The following is a 19,101-nucleotide window of genomic DNA, read 5'->3' on the forward strand; positions in this document are numbered from 1 at the left end:
AATTAAGTACTTACTGCAAGGGCAGCAGGTCCTGGAGGTCCCATATCACCCTATAATATTAGGAGGAAAGCAAAAAGTAACAATCTTGTATTTTAAAAATTCCACTTCACTTAAAATACTTAACTTGACATCTATGTTCCATTCAGCTTCATTTGAACTACTTAATTCAATACATAAAGTCCCTATTCAATTTACTTTAGAGAAATATGATGATATAGTGAAAATTAAACTGCTGAACAGCTCAAGGTCAGCAACCATCATCTGAGAGAGATTCAGGCTTATTCCTAGGTGGCTCATTTTTAATGATATATTGGTTAAACATTCAAGGGTTGGCTTATCTGCAGAGAAGCTTATACATGAGTATATATGGTAAGTCTATTCAGTCCCCTTTCTGCATTAATTTCTGTAACTATTTTTGTACTTTTTCATCATATCCTCCTTTCTGAAGGTATTTTCCCCTACATTTCATCATTCTTTATAAAACCCACTTGACATGTTTAACGTGTGTGTGTGTGAGAGAGAAAGAGAGAGAGAGAGAGAGAGGGAACATTTGTAAATTCAGAGAAGTGAGTCTGTCATCATGGAACAATGCCGCTGCTCATGTGTATTGTTGGGATACACCCACCCACCCACCCACCGAAAAAAAACCCTGTACAAAAACCCCACGGATGGAGATGAGGCGAGGGGAAGAAGTAGTTGCAGAAGAGCAAAAGAGACAATTATTTTGCTTAGGTAAAACTCAGCAAGTAACATTTTCCAAGCAGTTGTTAATATTCAGAGTCGTATTCAACGACATTTACACTAGAACACTGGATGCAGCCCCCTTAGTATTTCTTCTTTGTTCTTTTATTGTCAGCAATTTCTACTCTTCTTTTCGTTACCCAGGTCTTTAATTTTCACCTATCAATTCAATGTAAGAGTTCGCATGTGAACACATATGAATACCTTTTCTCCCTTTGCACCAGTTATTCCACAATCACCAACATCACCTTTTAAGCCCTATGGAAGAAGGAAAAAAGATGAGGAACTGTATTTAATATGTATTAAATTCTGTAAGTAAGAAGTATAGTAGTTAGGCTCCCACATTAGAAATTGGGAGACCATGAGTTCTAGTTCTGCCTTAGGTATGAAGCCAACCAGGTTACCATGTTTCTTTTTGAAATATTTTCTTTATTTCATTTTTTTAAAAGAAATGGAATAAAAGTCACTCTGGAGACAACTCATAACCGTGGGTTGTATCCAGCTTGTTCATTCCCAGTTTTTAAAGGAGTATTTTAAATGTCACTTTTTAAAATAATTAAAAATTCACAAATGAAAATACCTCTATACCTGCTGAAACAAACATGCAATTCTTAAAAGTAGACTCATTAAATTGGTCATCCATCTAAAAGTATCTGTAAAATTACTAATTGGTTTTCATGACAAGTTTGACTGAGAAAAAATTGATGTTAAGATGATAAGCAACATCTCTCCTACTGCAGGCAGGAAACTTTGAATCAGAAAGTGTTCAAAATACTCATAATTGGACAATACTTTTTTTTTTTTTTTACAAAAGTTACATTAATTCACCATTTAGAAGAAATAGTTACAGTACATTAGCATTTAAGTAGTTACTTCAAATTAAATGTTGGATTTTGATAAACCTGATTTTACATTTATGCTTATAAGCAATCAAAGAGTTAAATCTAAAGCAATATTTGTTTTGTCTGAAGAAGACAGACCAGGCAAACAGAAATAAGTAGGGAAAAAAAACCTGCCTTATTGCCCATGCTTGAATAGCATAAATATAAATTACTCTATTCAGATTTCTGAATGGATTTAGATTTCTGACTGATTTTTTGTAAACAAAAATGGTTATGAGATTTCAGAAAGCAAATGGAATATGTATATAAACATACATATTTATCATGTTATTTCCTTTCAGGATGTGCGGAGCTATGCAGTGGGCTTGAAAGAAGTAAAAAAATACTTAGAAAAATAAAACAAAGTAGTTGAAATTACTTAATACTAGCAGCATTCATATAGTTCTCCATACCTTTCTATCTTTGCAAAACATCCTTGCTTTCTCCACATCCATATGCTTCTTTGTTCTTTACATAGATCATTTCCCTCATTCTGAGGTTCACATCAATTTCATTCCATCGCTGTTTTCTTGGACTGCTTCTTTCTCTCAATCCATTCACATTTTTTTCATTGATTTGTTAAGCAATTCATTTGGTATGATTAATTCAATGTTTGTACCCAATCTACGTTTACTCCAGTCCATGCCCATTCCTTCTTGACCTGATTTCTTCTTCTTTTACTCTACTTCTTTAAAGATATTCCCACCCCATTCATTTTATTGTTATGTTTCTTTTATGTTACTTCTTACATAAAATTGACTCTGACTTCAATATACAAAAATAAACAAAAGTATTCCATTATGCATAGCCAGTTTTAGTTCTCTGAACATATTCCTTCTTTGCAAGAAACTACCTACTGCCTTTCTACCTACATTTCCTCATCTCAAAATTTCTCCATTCATTCAAAATACTGTATACGACGAGCAGTAATAATCATGGGGGCAGGTATATATTGGGGTTGCAGGTATATATTGCTTTTGAAGTGCTTATTGCTTTACTTTATTTATTTATTTTATTATCTTATTATTTTATTATTTTATTTTACTTTATTTTATGTATGTATTTATATTCTGCCTTTATTATTTTTATAAATAAGTCAAGGTAGTGATCATATTCAATACATCCTCCTATTTTTTCCATAATAAGAACCCTGTGAGTTGAGTTGAGAGACTAGCCCAAGATTATCCAACTGGCTTTCATGGCTAAAGTGGGATTAGAATTCATAACTTCCTACTTTCTAGTCTGGTGCTTTAACCACTAGACCAGAGGTGTCAAGCTGGATTTCTTGCAGGGCTGGATTAGTATTGTAGTTGTCCTCCATGGACAACTGAGAGAGGAAACAGGATGGACAGCCTACTGCAGCACCCTGCTGGCCAAAATGGGCACAGGGAGCCGTGAGGGCACACCCTGTTTTTGGTCTGGACGGCCTCCTGCAGCACCCTGCTGGGCAAAATGGGGGCGGGGGTTGCAGGTTGCCCTCACAGGCCCCATTTTTGGCCTGGATGGCCTCATGCAGCACCCTGCTGGCCAAAACAGGGCACAGAGGCCCTGTGGGACTCCCTGTGCCCTGTTTTGTCTGGCAGGGTAGTGCAGGAGGTCATCCAGGCTGAAAATGGGGTGCATGGGGGCCACCCATGGGTCCCTCATGCCCCATTTTTGCTAGCAGAGGCACTGCAGGTTGGTCCCTTCTATTTCCAGACTGGCCCCATGGGCCAGATATAAGCACCTTGCAGACCAGATGCAGCCCACAGGCCTTGAGTTTGATACCCCTATACTAGACCAAGCATTTTATGAAATTTTCTGGAATTGCATTCTTTTGGTTTATGAAAAAATCAACTTAATAAAAACAACTATTTTTAGAACTAGAAAGGAGGATATTTTTTAAATTTTCCATCAATCTCTTCATATAAATAAATTATCTGAAAATAACCTTTTTTCTGATTCTGACAATGGATGATTCCACTGGATTAAACAGCCTGTTGCAGGAGACTAGAATGACCTATTTCTTACAATTAAAAGCACTTAGGCTAATTGGTGAGTTATCACATTTTAGTGAAAGAAAGAAAGAAAGAAAGAAAGAAAGAAAGAAAGAAAGAAAGAAAGAAAGAAAGAAAGAAAGAAAGAAAGAAAGAAAGAAAGAAAGAAAACTAAAAAGGATAGGAGAAAGAGATTTTTCCATTTCTTTTTTTAGGTGATTGCTTAACCAAATGGTCCAATTGTATAAATTTACTAAGTTGTTATTTCTTCATTAGGATTTTATGTACAATCACCTTTTACCTTGTGATTATCCACAAAGAAATTAAACAAAACATACATATCAACTTACATCCCTTCCAGGTATGCCTTCTATTCCTTTTTCTCCTTTTTCACCCTAAAAAGAAAGCAAGCAAACACCAATTAACATATGTACTTTGAGAAAATATCTTCTTGGAAATCATTGTAGAAATTTTTAATTGAAACTTCAGCATAATCTATACTCATTACCCACAATACTATATTTTTAATTTTCATCAATTTAATCTTATAATTTTTCTCATGGAATTAAAGTAAAAGAGTTAACAAAATGATTAGATAGAAGTGCAGCCAAATTTGTTAATGATGTTTTTCACTGACGTGTAAAATATTTGTTTCCATCTTCCATGGCATCATTCTCACTTCTGAAAAATAGGACTCTAGTTCATACAAATATATGGCACAATTGTTTTTATTATTCCAATAGCACTTGATAATATTTTACTAATTCAACTTTTATTTCCTCCTCTTTTCACCGTTCTTGTTAAGGTCAAGTCCTTGGCACCCACAGGCAAGTATGTATACCCAAAGTATGTGTCACCTCTCAAATGTATTCACTAGCCCAATACATGAAATGCTACTTCCCAAGATACAAGGGTGTGGAAAGTTGGTATCTAGAAAGGTTTCTTACCTAAGAATTCAGTGGATGACATTCTATCTTAATAGTAAATTTGTTTATTCATTAAGACTTATTGAAAATTAAGTGTAGCTAGTACCATAGCCTAAGAGTTCTTCTACATGTATTGAGGTCTAATTTAGGGGTCGCCATCCTTTTGGACCTTAGGGACCACCAAACTCATAATTTTAAATCCCAGGGACCACTAACCAGTTCCGTGGGCATGGTCTAATTTGTGGGTGTGGGTTGGTGGTCATAGGACTGGCTGGGCATGGCTTGTATATAAATATTATAAATATTTATCTAAATATTGAATTTTTTATAAAAAAGAGTAACTTTTGCCCAAAATCAGGCAAAGCAGGCAGGCAGATTGAATTGCTCACAGAATCACAGATTCATTCAGAGATCCATCTATCTGCCATTGGCTAGTTCATTCTGTTACATAAAATTTGCTTGCCTTCAGCACTGAATAATACAACGTTCAGTCCTGTGCTTAAAAGCAGAGCCGAAGATCTAACGATTAGCTAGAAAGCAAAAAACCCAACCATTTCCTGCTTCCAAGCTAATCTAAATCTCCCAGCACAGCAGAACAGCTGATGATCGGAAAAAGGAAAAATAGCAATTCAGTAGGCAGGTTTGCTGGGTAAGGAGCGAGTGGGCAGGGAGGGTTCCCACGGGCCATGTGGGTAGCGCAGCCTTCTGTTTCTGTGCAACCTGGATTAATTGCTTTGGGGGGTGATCTGGGGGTGAGATTTCTCTGTGGCCCACCAAAATTTTCTCGTGGCCCATTGGTGGGCCACGGCCCACTGGTTGGCAACTGCTGATCTTATGAAAAGGTCATACTTAAGAACTGCATGAAACTCCATCATGTGGAAAAAAATCCAAAATCTTAGTTGCTAGCTATCTGAAGTAATATTCATATTTTGTAGGTCAATAGAGCTACATCTAGAGCTTGGACATCCAGATAATCTAGAAAGGCTGTATGGCTTGAATAAATACCATGGTGCTCAGAGAGAAGATGACCCCAAGTTTAAGATGACCCTCATAAATTAAGAGTAGATAGAAAAAAAATAGAGACAAAAATACTATGTAATTCCAGCTTTTCCACCTTGTCAACATTTTATACACCCCAGGTTTATGAAAAAGGCAAATTTATAAAACATCAATATTAGTGATTTCTAAATATTTCAGACTGATGTACCACAAATGTGGAATCCTAGTTTTCATTTTAAATCATCTGATGACTTGTATGTGAGAAAAATCAAAGGAAAATGAGAACAATATGCTAGGGAAAGAAAGAGAATAATTGAAAAAAAATCAGAGAACAATGGAAGAAGAACCGTTAGAAGCTCTATGTGTCCAATAAATATTGCACATTTTCCTTCCTTTGTTTTATTAATTCTTCAAACAAATCCAGCCTTTCCTTTCCTTTTTCTATATATAATTCATAGTTTAAAGATCAAAGTGAAATATCTTTCCATAATTTATTATTGAATTCCTATATTGTTGTGTAGTAAGAAATAACATAAACAATACAGCTTTCTCACAAAATATTTCTTTTTCCCTCCCTATTTCCAATGCTGTACAAATCACTCCATTTATTAATCGCACCAAGAACATGCTGTCAGGGCTCCAACAAATCCACCCTCATTCAAATAAAAAATCTCTAGCCACATCTCAGAGAAAAGTAAATTGGTTTATTAGAAGTTGCCATGTTGGTACGTGGCTGGGTGCAGCCGATACTAAATTACATCATACATTTCCCCCTTGACCCTGGTCTTTTCTCACCCCCTGGATGTGACTTCTCCAATGGGACACATCCATCTCCATCCATCTCCATCATGCTCTCCAATAACCTTCTTATGCTCTGACAATTTTGGGCTGCCGAGGTGATTATCTAAGCATTTCAAGAATGCCTTGTTTTCCCCCACTCCCTTTTTCTGGCAGCTAAAAAGACCAAAGGAGTATCTTTTTAGTTGACACATGCACTTTTACATTTAATTCTGATAGTTCATATCTCATATCCCTTGTAATGCTAGTCTAAGGGATTGAGTCTTTCCAAAATCTACAAACAGAAGGGGGGGAACACCTGCCAACAACCTGATTATAACTAACAGATGGACTACTTGTAATTTTAGGTCACTTCTAGGACTAAATTCTATTATAAAATTGGCATTTTCAAAATTATCAATTTACAGCTCTGTATTAATTGGAACCATATCACTGTAATACTTAGTATTTCTCTCCAGATGTTTAAATTTAGCAAATCGGATTACTCAACCAAAGACATAGGCCTTTCAGCTTTTGTTCTAGTTTACAGACATAATTCCAATATGTAGGTATTCCAGGTTGGAGAAATCTTCAGTGGTATTTATGCAATCTGGAAACATGTTCTCCCATTAATAAAACTGAAGTAAACCTTGCAAATAAAATATTAAGATGGATAAGTGTTTTCTTTCCCCTTTATATTAACAAAATACCGGAGAACGGGCAGATATGCAGGTCTTTGAAAGTGGATGATACAATCAGTCTCCAAGAGAAAACAAGTTGAGGTTGTTTTTATAGGTTCACACCATAGGGTCAATATTTAATCTAATCTATACTTTGATTTTTTTAAAATTTGGTTTTTCTCTAAAAAGATTGAAAACTGAAGAGAACTAGCTAATTCCCTTTTCTGTTTATAGGTTGTGAAGAGCCAATTTTTTTCTGTCAGCAGATGACAAATGGAATTACTTTCATAGAATGCATTTTTAAGACATCTATACTTTCTGGGGCTTTAGTAGAGCGATGCTATTTTTTTTAAGAGGCCAGCATGTACCATGCAGTCAGGGATTACAACCATGTCAACTATACGCTAGCCTGGGAAGCTCATTCAGTTCAGTTCTGACTTCATAACTTCAATTTCATTTCATAACAGCTACTACTCTGCCTCTCAGTTCATATTCTTCACTTGAGTATTTGTTACATTTTTATTTCAAGATTGGTCAGGGTGGGGTTGGGGAGCAGTTTCCAGAACAACTTATTGTTTTCCCAGTGGGAGAAAAGCACATCTTCAGGAATGTGTGGGTGAGTTCTTAGATATATACCAACACGTCCAGTGGTTGGAGAGATAATACAATATATTGTTGGAGAGATAATACAATATATTGTCCCTGAGGAAATGGTCTTCTAGGCAGGTAAGTAGCGTTATTCTAAACATTTGTTGGAAGTGCTATAAAGACTACTGTAAGCATAATCTTGTAAAATTCTGCCGGAAGTCCATCTGGGCCTGGTGCCTTTCCATTATTTTGCTTCTTGAGTGCTTCAGTTAACTCCATCATTGTTATATTGCTTTCTAACATTGTTTCAATCTCTTTAGGTATCTGAGGTAAATTAGCATTCTGTAAATACTGTTTAACTCTTTCCTCATCAATATTCTCTTGCATATATAGTTTCCCATAGAAGTCTTGAATGATTTCCTTCTTCTCTTTACTACCATAGCAAACTTGGCATTGGTCATCTATTAACTGCAATATTTTCCTTGATTCTTTCTCCTTTCTCAATTTGTATGCTAACAATCTACCTGGTTTGTTTGCGTCTTCAAAGTAGTTCTGCTAAGCACCTCTAATTTTCTGTGCTAATTCTTCTTTTTCTATTTGACCCATTTTATGTTTAATTATATCCATTTTTAGCTTGATGTCCTTTTTCTGTGACATTTTCTGTAGCACTTTTTCAAGTCTTTTATATTCATCCTCTAAGGCCTTAGAGGCTAGTCTTTTCATAGTATTCCTTTTCCTTGTATAGTCTATTATCAAGCCTCTAACATATGCCTTCATTGTATCCCATACATTCTGAATTGATGTATCTTCTTTTTTGTTTTCTCTAAAGAAAAAAGCCAATTCTTTCTCCATCCACTGTGTGAAGTCTTTTTCCTTTAAAATAGTATTATTTAATGTCCATCTAGATCAGAGGTCTCATTCTCGTGGCCCGTGGGCCAAATGCGGCCCGCAGGACGATATCCTGTGGTCCCCACCGTGATATGAAAGTATAATATTAGTGTATAATATAAATATAAAGTATAATATAAAGTATAATATTATGCGGCCCAGCCTCACCCAGACTCTGCCTCCAGCAGTCCCCAGGTAAATTGTATTTGAGACCCCTGATCTAGATCTTCTTTTTTGTCCTTTCCATTTAATTGTCATTGGATTGTGATCTGCCCAATAAATATTGTTTCAATATTTATTTCTTGAATATTAGTTATTAATTCTGTTGACATCCATATCATATCTATTCTGGACCATGATAAGTCTCTATTTTAATAGAAGGTGTATTGTTTAGTTTTAGCATTTCTTTCTCTCCATGTATCTTTTAAGTTTATTTCATCTACCATTTTAAAAAAAGATTTAGGGAGAGTCTTTCTGTTTTGCTTTATTATTTTTCTGCGCTGTATAGTCCAATTAATTGTCTACAATTCCATTAAAATCTCCCATCATAACTATATTAGCATAGTCCAGTTCAATTATTTTCATATGTAATTTTTTGTAGAATTCTTCTTGTTTGTCATTCGGAGCATAGATTGCAATCAGGAGTGTTTTCGTATTATTGTCCATTATTTCCACCATTAGTATTCTTCTGTCATCATCGGTATAAATCAATTTTTCTGGGATGGTCTCTTTAATATATAAAACCACTCCTCTTTTCTTACATTGTGTCAAGGAAGTAAATATTTTCCCTAGTTTTGGCTGTATCAACAATTGTTCATATTGTTTTTTGATATGTACTTCTTGTAGACAAATTATATCAAATTTTAATTTCTCTAATTTATGAAAGGTTTTCCTTCTTTTAACGGCTGAGTTAAGTCCATTTATATTAATTGTAATCAGTTTTTTCTCTTCCATGGTTATATTTTGCAGTTAGGTTTAGCAGCTCTCGTAGATCTTAGTTCACGTTGTTCTTTGGCTTCCACCTTTCCACCTACTGCACCTTCTTCTTTTTCAATTGCCATTAGAAGAATCATTGAATCTTCCATTGCTCAAAGTTATGAATGAAGTTATGTTAAAGAAGAAGATACCTAAATCATGGTCAGAAGCCTATATTACACTTATTCCTAAAGAGGAGGCCGATCCATTACAAATTAAGAACTATAGACCTATTTCTCTACTAAATGCAGATTATAAAATCTTTGCTTCAATATTGGCAGAAAGACGTAAAAAATATCTAAATAATTTTATTCATCCTGATCAAAATGGATTTCTGCCAAAGAGACAAATTAAAGATAATATGAGAGTAATCTTGGACACCTTGGAATCCTACGAGGCATATCCTGAAAAACAAATGGCTCTGATATTTCTAGATGCACAGAAGGCATTTGATAATGTGAATTGGTGATTCATGTTATTACTGTTGGAACAGATGGGCTTTGCTAGAAAATTTATTCAAGCAATAGAAGCTATATACTATAAGCAAACGGCAAAGGTAATGATAGAGGGAGAACTGACAGACTCTATTAATATAAGAAAAGGAACAAGACAAGGGTGCCCACTATCACCTTTGTTGTTTGTGTTAACTTTGGAAGTGCTAAACAGAAATATTAGAGATGAAAAGAATATAAAAGGAATGAAAATCAAAAAGGAAGAATTTAAGCTGAGAGCATTTGCAGATGATCTGGAAACAGCACCAAAATTGATAGAAAAGATAGAGGTATATGGAAAGGTAGCTGGTTTGAAAATAAATAAAGATAAGACAAAGATCTTGACAAAGAATATGCTATTAAGACAAAAGGAAGAACTGGCAGACCTATTGAAAATTCAGGTCACGAATAAGATCAAGTACTTGGGGTTATATTTGACAGCAAGATGTAGTACACTAAAAGAGAATAATTATATCAAACTTAAACAGTAGATAGCGCTAGATCTGGCGAAATGGGAAAATTTACAACTGTCACTAATAGGGAGAATTTCAATAATCAAGATGAATATATTACCCAGAATTTTATATTTGTTTCAAACAATTCCAATTAGGCTTGGAAAAGATTACTTTGAAGATTTAAATAAAATTGTGTTGAAATATATATGGCAAGGTAAGAAAGCGAGAATAAAGTTAAAACTTTTGCAAGATGCTAGAATTAGAGGAGGATTTGGTTTGCCTAATTGGGAGTTGTATTATCAAGCTACAAATCTGATGTGGGTTAAGGAATGGATAATGTTATGTCCCTGGAACTTATGGAAGTTCCCACCCAGGTCCGTTCGCGCCGCGGGGGCGGTTGTCCCCTCTCATTGGTTGGTTCTCCCCAGCAGCCAGCTATAAAAGCAGGCTGCGGGGTCCAACCAGTTGCTGATCGCTGCGAGCCAGTTCCAGGCTTGGCAAGCACGTTCAGTCCTTTATTATTCTAATAAAGTATTTGTTGCACCCATGCCCTGGTTCAGCCTCTCATTTCCCGAACTTAACACTGGCGACGAAGATGGGATGGCGACCAGAGGCACATTGCAACCGCTGAATCACTAGCCGCTGATCCGCAGCCAGAGAGAGCGATCAGAAGGCAATAAGAGCAAACGCTGATCCGCAGCTAGAGAGAACGATCAGCAGGCAAACAAGAGCGAACGCTGATCCGCAACCAGAGAGAGCGGTCAGCAAGCAGCGAGAGTGAGAAGCGTCTGTAGCCGCTAGTTAGCCAAGCTACAGGGAAAGTGAAGCGCTGCGAGCCGCAGCCGCTCGTTTCTTTAGGCGCGAAATTCAAACGGCTGTCATTTGAATTTCCGTCCAAAAATACAGCGCGGTGCTGTATTTCAAAGTCACTGACGCCCACGCAGGCGCAAATTTCAAAACGCTGCCAACGGCCGTTGCAGCCAAACCACGTGTTAATCCAGAGAGAGGGAGAGAGTTGTGAAAAACTCCCCAGAGCTGAAATCACTAGCCTGCCTTAGGCACAAAAAAACCTTCCTGCTGCTGCCCCAGAGAGATTTTTTTCAACAGATTATCCTACAAAATTCTCATCATGAACTCCAACCCAGCTTTCCCATCGTTCAAGCCGGATGAGGAGAAGTGGGAGTCATACAAGAATCATTTTAACCACTACATCGACGCCATAGGGTTGGCTGATGCAGGGGAGCACCGGAAAAAATCATATTTCCTGATCTACTGTGGAGCCATCGTCTTTGATACTGCCACAGCACTCGTGGCTCCACGTGAGTTAAAAAACGTTCCCTGGACAGAACTGTTAGAAATCCTTACTAACCACTATTCTCCTAGACCCTCACAGATTGCCAGGCGGTTCACCTTCCGAATGAGGAAGCAATCAGACAAAGAGACCATCAACCAGTATGTGGCTGCCCTCAGAACAGCAGCACTCCATTGTGGGTTTGGGACCTACTTGGATGACATGCTCCTCGATCATCTAGTCTGCGGGGTCAAGGATCTTCACCTCCAAAGGCGCCTACTCGCCAAGAAGGACCTCAACCTCGCTCAAGCCGTCGAGGAAGCCCTGGCAGCAGAGCTGGCAGCACACTCAGCCACCGAAATCCAAGGGCCTGTTTCCAAGCAAAGTGCAGTTTCAGTCCACTCTGAAGAGGTGGTCATTGAAGAGGACCCCAGCGATGCAGCCGACATCCACCGCCTCGCCCACGCCAGACACCCGCAGGTAGGAGCCAAGCAAGAAAGCGTCAGTCCACCCAAACACATCACCCTGTGCCTATCTTGTGGTGGATCTCACCTGAGGACCACCTGCAAATTCAAGGGAGCCACCTGCAACATTTGCCACAAAAAGGGGCACATCGCGAGAGTCTGTCAAGCCGCTCACAACTCGGCACAAAGGCACCCTTCCTTTTCACATTCTGGACCCCAAAGGCAAGTATTGAACTGTCGTACTCGCCACCATGCGAAGCACGCTTGCCATGCCATTAGTAAAATCTCTCTCTCCGTTTTGTTAGAAGGTAGACCTTGTCGCATGGAGGTTGACACGGGGTCAGCGCTCTCAATTATCTCTTGGAGCACCCTCAAGAGACTACAGCCCAATCTATCCAGAAACCAGCTCCAGAAGTGCCAGTTTAGCCTGAAGGACTACCAGGGGAAGGACATTCCTGTAATCGGCAGAGGCAAGTTTCTTGTTAATTTTAAAACTTTCAAAGGCCACCTACCTCTAGTGGTAGTTAACAGAAATCTCCCCACACTCTTGGGGCTTGATTGGTTTCCCCATCTCGGCCTAGGGTTAACAGGAGTCCACGCTGTCTCAACCTCTGACACTGACTCCTTATTCGCTGATTACTCAGACGTATTCAGCAATGAGCTGGGGTGTTATAACGGTACCCCTATCTCATTCTCAGTCGACCCCCAAGCAGTCCCAATCAGGCTAAAACCTCGTAGAGTCCCATTCGCTATTCGGCCTAAATTAGATGCGGAACTGGATAAATTACTAAAACAAGGGGTCATTGAGCCAACAGATTTCGCCAAGTGGGAGACGCCCATTGTCACACCCCTCAAAAAAGACGGTAGCCTGAGAATTTGCTCGGACTACAAAACCACAATTAATAAGTTTTTACAAGTTAGCACTTACCCAGTGCCCGTCATTCAGCATTTATTACACACTTTTGAACCTGGCAGCATTTTTGCCAAATTGGACATGTCTCAAGCGTATCAGCAGTTCCCTGTTGACAACCAAACAGCGGAACTCCAGACCATTGTCACTCACAGGGGTGCTTTCCGGTGCAAGCGTCTCCAATTTGGCGTAAGTGTTGCCCCAGGCATTTTTCAATCCCTCATGGAGCGGATTTTGCAGGGCCTCCCTGGTGTAGTACCCTACTTCGACGACATCTTAGTTTCGGCCAGGGACAGACCCCAACTCTTCCAGAGAGTTCGAGCAGTGTTAGAGAGGTTCAGACAGCACGGCCTCAAATTAAAAAAAGAAAAATGTGCCATTGCCACTAGACAGGTGGACTTTCTGGGTTATAAAATTGACGCCTCAGGCATTCACCCCCTGGAGTCCAAGGTTAAGGCAATTCACGAGGCACCCACTCCAACCTCCAAAGCGGAACTGCAGGCCTTCTTGGGGCTATTGAATTTTTACGCGTCCTTCCTGCCCCATAAAGCATCTGTGGCGGAACCCCTGCACAGACTTTTGGACAAAAATCGCCTTGGCATTGGGGACACAAGGAAGACTCCGCTCGCGCCATCAAATCACTACTCACGTCGGAGGCGGTCCTCATTCAGTTTGACCCCAACCTTCCATTAGTGCTAGCAGCGGACACATCCCCTTTTGGAATCGGGGCAGTGTTAAGCCACAGGCTTCCCAATGGCGCCGAAGCCCCCATCGCTTTTTTTTCTAGGACGCTCTCTGCAACAGAGCGCAATTATAGCCAAATCGATAAGGAAGCTTTAGCAGCTGTCGCAGCTGTGAAGAAATTCCATGAATTTCTTTTTGGCCACTTTTTCGAGCTGGTCACGGATCATAAGCCTCTCCTGGGTCTACTAGCAGGTGACAAACAGACCCCTCAAGTCCTGTCTCCTAGAATGACGAGGTGGACTCTTTTCCTAGCGGCATACTCGTATAGACTCATACACCGTCCAGGTAAAACATTGTCTCACGCAGACGCCCTCAGCCGCTGCCCCCTGCCGGCTCCAGCTGAGGATCCTGCCCCGGTCCACGCTATTTTTGAGGTCACCCAACTGGACCTCCCCATCACTGCCCTAGACATTGCTGCCAAATCCAAGGCAGACAAAACGATCGCCCAGGTACTGGACTGGGTGAGGAGGGGGTGGCCGGGCAGTGATGTTGAAACCAAATTCACGCCTTTTAAGACCCGCCTACAGGAGTTATCCAGTCTGCAGGGATGTTTGCTGTGGGGCACATGAGTGGTCATCCCGACCTCACTGCGTACCCGAGTTTTGGAGGCGCTACACGAGGGCCACCCTGGCATCGTCAGGATGAAGGCATTAGCGCGAAGCTACGTATGGTGGCCGGGCCTCGACGATGACATCATCAGATGGGTAAGCTCCTGCCATCCCTGCCAGGAATCCCGTCCATCCCCTCCAATTGCCACACCCACCAAGTGGGAAAGCACCAGCACACCTTGGTCCAGGATCCACATCGACCTAGCGGGCCCGTTGCACGGCAAAATGTTCCTGGTGGTCGTGGACTCTTACTCTAAATGGATTGACGTAGCACAACTATCCACAACCACCACGCAAGCAGTTACCAAGGTATTAACTCGCCTGTTCGTAACGCACAGGCTACCAGACTCAATTGTTTCTGACAATGGCCCCCAGTTCGCATCGGCTGAGTTCAGTCGCTTCGCTGCCAACCTGGGCATCCGCCACATCTTCATGGCCCCCTTTCATCCTGCCAGTAACGGATTGGCAGAAAGAGCCGTTAGGACCACCAAAGAAGCCCTAGCTAGGTTCAGCAAGGAAGACTGGCACCACAGACTCTCCCGTTTCTTGCTGAGCCAGCACTCAACCCCGTGCACAGTCACTAATAAGTCCCCGGCTGAGCTCTTGATGGGTAGACGCCTGCGGACTGTATTGGACAGGCTTCACCCACATTACTGCCCTGACTCTCCCCTCGCTTCCACGTCGGGGGTTAGGCATTTTGTCTTACAGGAACCCGTGTTCGCGAGGAACTTCGCTGGAGACCCTCTGTGGATCCCGGGCGAGATCGTGGCCATCACCGGACCCAGGTCATATCGAGTCAGACTGGAGGATGGCCGAGTCTGGAGAAGGCACCTGGATCAGCTGCGGAGATGCCAAGGCACTCACGTCAGCAGTGACTCATGGTTGCAGACCGGTGCGAGGCTTCAGCATCAACCCCACATCAGCACCAATCCCGGGGACCAGCTCACGCCTGCAGCCGAGTCGGGGAGCTCGAACACGAATCGTGACCACCAGATGGATGACCAGTCCGAACCAGCCAACGGAAGCACATCCCCAGCAACCAGCCCTACGAGTCCCGAACCGGCACTGACCGAGGAACACGTTCGTGACACCCCACCGGTCCAACCTTCCCTTGCAGACTCTGAACTACCAGACAACTCCCCAGAGTTGCGCCGTTCTGGGCACCAGCACAAGCCTCCCACATACCTTAAAGACTATGCGTGTTCGCATCTGGGGGGAAGGGGTGTTATGTCCCTGGAACTTATGGAAGTTCCCACTCAGGTCCGTTCACGCCACGGGGGCGGTTGTCCCCTCTCATTGGTTGGTTCTCCCCAGCAGCCAGCTATAAAAGCAGGCTGCGGGGTCCAACCAGTTGCTGATCGCTGCGAGCCAGTTCTAGGCTTGGCAAGCATGTTCAGTCCTTTATTATTCTAATAAAGTATTTGTTGCACCCATGCCCTGGTTCAGCCTCTCATTTCCCGAACTTAACAGATAACACTAAGAAATACTAGATTGTTGACATTAGAATGACATGATTTGTTGTTGGGGTGGCATGCTTTTTTATGGTATAAAGGAACTAAAACACAGGGGTATTTTAGAAAACATTATATATGGGAGTCTCTGTGGTTAAACTGGGAGAAGATTAAAAGACAATGTTATTTGAAAATTCCAGTCTGGCTATCGACTATTGAAGCATTTTCTTATCCTATAATATACAAAAAGGAACAAAGAGTTAGATATGGTGAAATACTGAATGAAAAGGGTGAACTCAAATCTATACAAAAACTAGAGGAACAAGGTTTAAAGATGAATTGGTTTTCATATGCGCAAATACATTCAAGGTATGATAAAGATTCTCAAATGGAAGGTTTCTATGATAAATTGACTAATTTAGATAAGATTTTGACAGGTACTGATGAAAAGGTGATTAAAAATTGTGTGGATATTTATTAGAAATTAAATTAGAAGAACAAGTTAAAGAAACTATGATTGCTTGGGGGAAGAATTTTGGATATGGGATTGATTTAGAGAAATGGCAAAAATTGTGGTCTCAAAATTATGAAATGACAATGTCAACAGCATATAAAGAAAATTTGTATAAGATGTTTTACAGGTGGCATTTACCCCCGACAAGAATAGCAAGAATATTCAAGAATAAATCAGAAAAATGTTGGAAATGTCATCAGACACCTGGCTCATATTACCATATGTGGTGGACATGTGCGGATGCTAAAAAATACTGGACTAAAATCCACATGTGGTTGGAAAAAATGACAAAAAAACATATAGACTTGAAACCAGAGATATTTTTATTGGGAATTTTACCTGAAATATATAGTAAAGACTTGAAATATTTGATTGTAAATGTATTAACAGCGGCAAGGATTGTATTTGCTAAAAACTGGAAAAATGAGAAAATACCATCATAGGAGGAAGTGATTAAGAAAATATTGGAATGTGCTGAAATGAGTAGGTTGACATTTGAAATTAGAGAACAAGAGGATAAACAATTTTATAAAATTTGGGATCTATTCCATCAATGGTTAGACAATAAAATACAGTAATGAAATATGTAGACTTTTAGAAAATAATAAATATATAAAGATGTACTTTTTTCTTACTATATCTACAAAATGATTTTAGGATAGATTTGGGATGATAATATGAACTGTTATAAAACAAACTAAGTAAATTATGATTATCTTGTAAAACATGAATGAATAAAAGTATAGTCAAATGATTGATTAATAATGATACTAAGGTATTTAATTTTTGATTGAAAATACGAGATTATATGCAATGTAATTGTAACTGAAGACTACGAAATGGAAGCACAAAACCATTTGTAAACCAACCGGCACACTGTATGTATACATATGGAAGATGGCTTGATGTTTTTTATGTTTTGTTTATTTATGTTTGTTTTTAAAAACCAATAAAAACTTTTTTAAAAAAAGACTGCTGTAAGCATAATCTATTCATTTTTATTGTCATTTCCTCCCCAAAGAAGCAAATTCTTGCAGTTATTTAGCTAATGTACTGGACTTTTAAAATATTGAAATCCTATATTGACACAACTAATATCATTAGAGTTTGTTTCCAAATAAACATGAAACAGGCTTAGAGCCATGCTTTTTTCAAACAGAAGTACATTTTTTAATCATTCCTTTTGATTTAGACCGAAACCCTCACAGGCATTTCTGAGAACAAACGACTTTACTATATACTGGTTTTCTTTCTCTATTTTATTTCAATTTGTATTTTCTCAAAATGTTATGGACACCGTTATTCAGGAGTGGAAAATCAATACTCTACTTTAAAGCAACTGTGCTGGAAGTCATGTTCTTTGCTAGAAGTACAATCATAAATTTTATATAGATTGAACTATTTCTCCATAATATTGAAACATGGATGTTCATTTTTCAACATCAGTTTTATATTCTGGCATTTTAAAATCCATTTTCAATTCCACAACATCTTTTTCCATATCATTTTATAATCTAATATTTTAAAAACTCCAACTTCACAATCAGGTCAGTCTCAGTCTTTATTATATCCAATAAAATCTATTGTTCATATCCTTTTCTGTAATAGCATACAAACTTGTAAGTAACTTCTGAGTAAACTTATAAGTAACTTCTGAGTAAATTGTTCCCAAGCAGCCTTAATTTCTTTTATAGTTAGTATTGCTCCATTGTATTAATGGGTCTGCTCTCCTTTAATAGTAATCCTTTGTTTTCTCTGGTTCTCTTTGATTCCCTGTAACCAAACTCTTATCATCTGTTTATTTTCCAATCATAAAAGTTTTCCTATGAAAGTTTTTTCAGTATCAAATATCTCATATATTGTTTTATAAATTTAACCCCCCTCCCCCCTCAGTAAATATTCTTTCAAATCCATCCAGCCCCTTATGTTATGTCCCTGGAACTCTAAGGAGTTCCCACTCAGGTCCGTTCGCGCTGCGGGGGCGGCTGCCCCCTCGCTCATTGGTTGGTTCTCCCCAGCAGCCAGCTATAAAAGCAGGCTGCGGGGTCCAACCAGTTGCTGATCGCTGCGAGCCAGTTCCAGGCTTGGCAAGCACGTTCAGTCCTTTATTATTCTAATAAAGTATTTGTTGCATCCATGCCCTGGTTCAGCCTCTCATTTCCCAAACATAACACTGGCGACGAGGATGGGATGGCTACCAGAGGCACATTGCAACCGCTGAATCACTAGCCGCTGATCCGCAGCCAGAGAGAGCGATCAGAAGGCAATAAGAGCAAACGCTGATCCACAGCTAGAGAGAACGATCAGCAGACAACGAAAGCGAACGCTGATCCGCAGCCAGAGAGAGCGGTCAGCAAGCAGCGAGAGTGAGAAGCGTCTGTAGCCGCTTGTTAGCCAAGCTACAGGGAAAGTGAAGCGCTGCGAGCCGCAGCTGCTCATTTCTTTAGGCGCGAAATTCAAACGGCTGTCATTTGAATTTGTGCCCTAAAAGTACAGCGCGGTGCTGTAATTCAAAGTCACCGACGCCCACGCAGGCGCGAATTTCAAAACGCTGCCAACGGCCGGGCAGCCTAACCACGTGTTAGCCCAGAGAGAGAGAGAGAGCTGTGAAAAGCCTCTCCAGAGCTGAAGTCACTTGCCTGCCACAGGCACAAGAAACCTTCCTACTGCTGCCCCAGAGAGATTTTTCCAACAGATTACACAACCTGATTTCCTCACTATGAATTCCAATCCAGTCTTCCC

The 19,101-nt window shown here is 39.9% G+C and overlaps 1 protein-coding gene across 1 annotated transcript in view; it reads right to left on the reverse strand.

The window, feature by feature from the left end:
- COL19A1 (collagen type XIX alpha 1 chain) overlaps positions 1–19,101 on the reverse strand; it is a 205,055-nt gene that overhangs the window by 81,907 nt on the left and 104,047 nt on the right. The window contains exons 13-15 of the mRNA XM_087920538.1: positions 3,949–3,993; positions 946–999; positions 15–50 (exon numbers count right to left, since the gene is read on the reverse strand). Of these exons, the coding sequence (XP_087776664.1) occupies positions 15–50; positions 946–999; positions 3,949–3,993 (135 nt within the window). The remainder of the gene's footprint in view (positions 1–14; positions 51–945; positions 1,000–3,948; positions 3,994–19,101) is intronic.

Source organism: Pseudonaja textilis, chromosome 1 (assembly GCF_049901715.1).
Source record: "Pseudonaja textilis isolate UNSWEBS1 chromosome 1, rPseTex1.2, whole genome shotgun sequence".
Taxonomy (NCBI): Eukaryota; Metazoa; Chordata; class Lepidosauria; order Squamata; family Elapidae; genus Pseudonaja; species Pseudonaja textilis.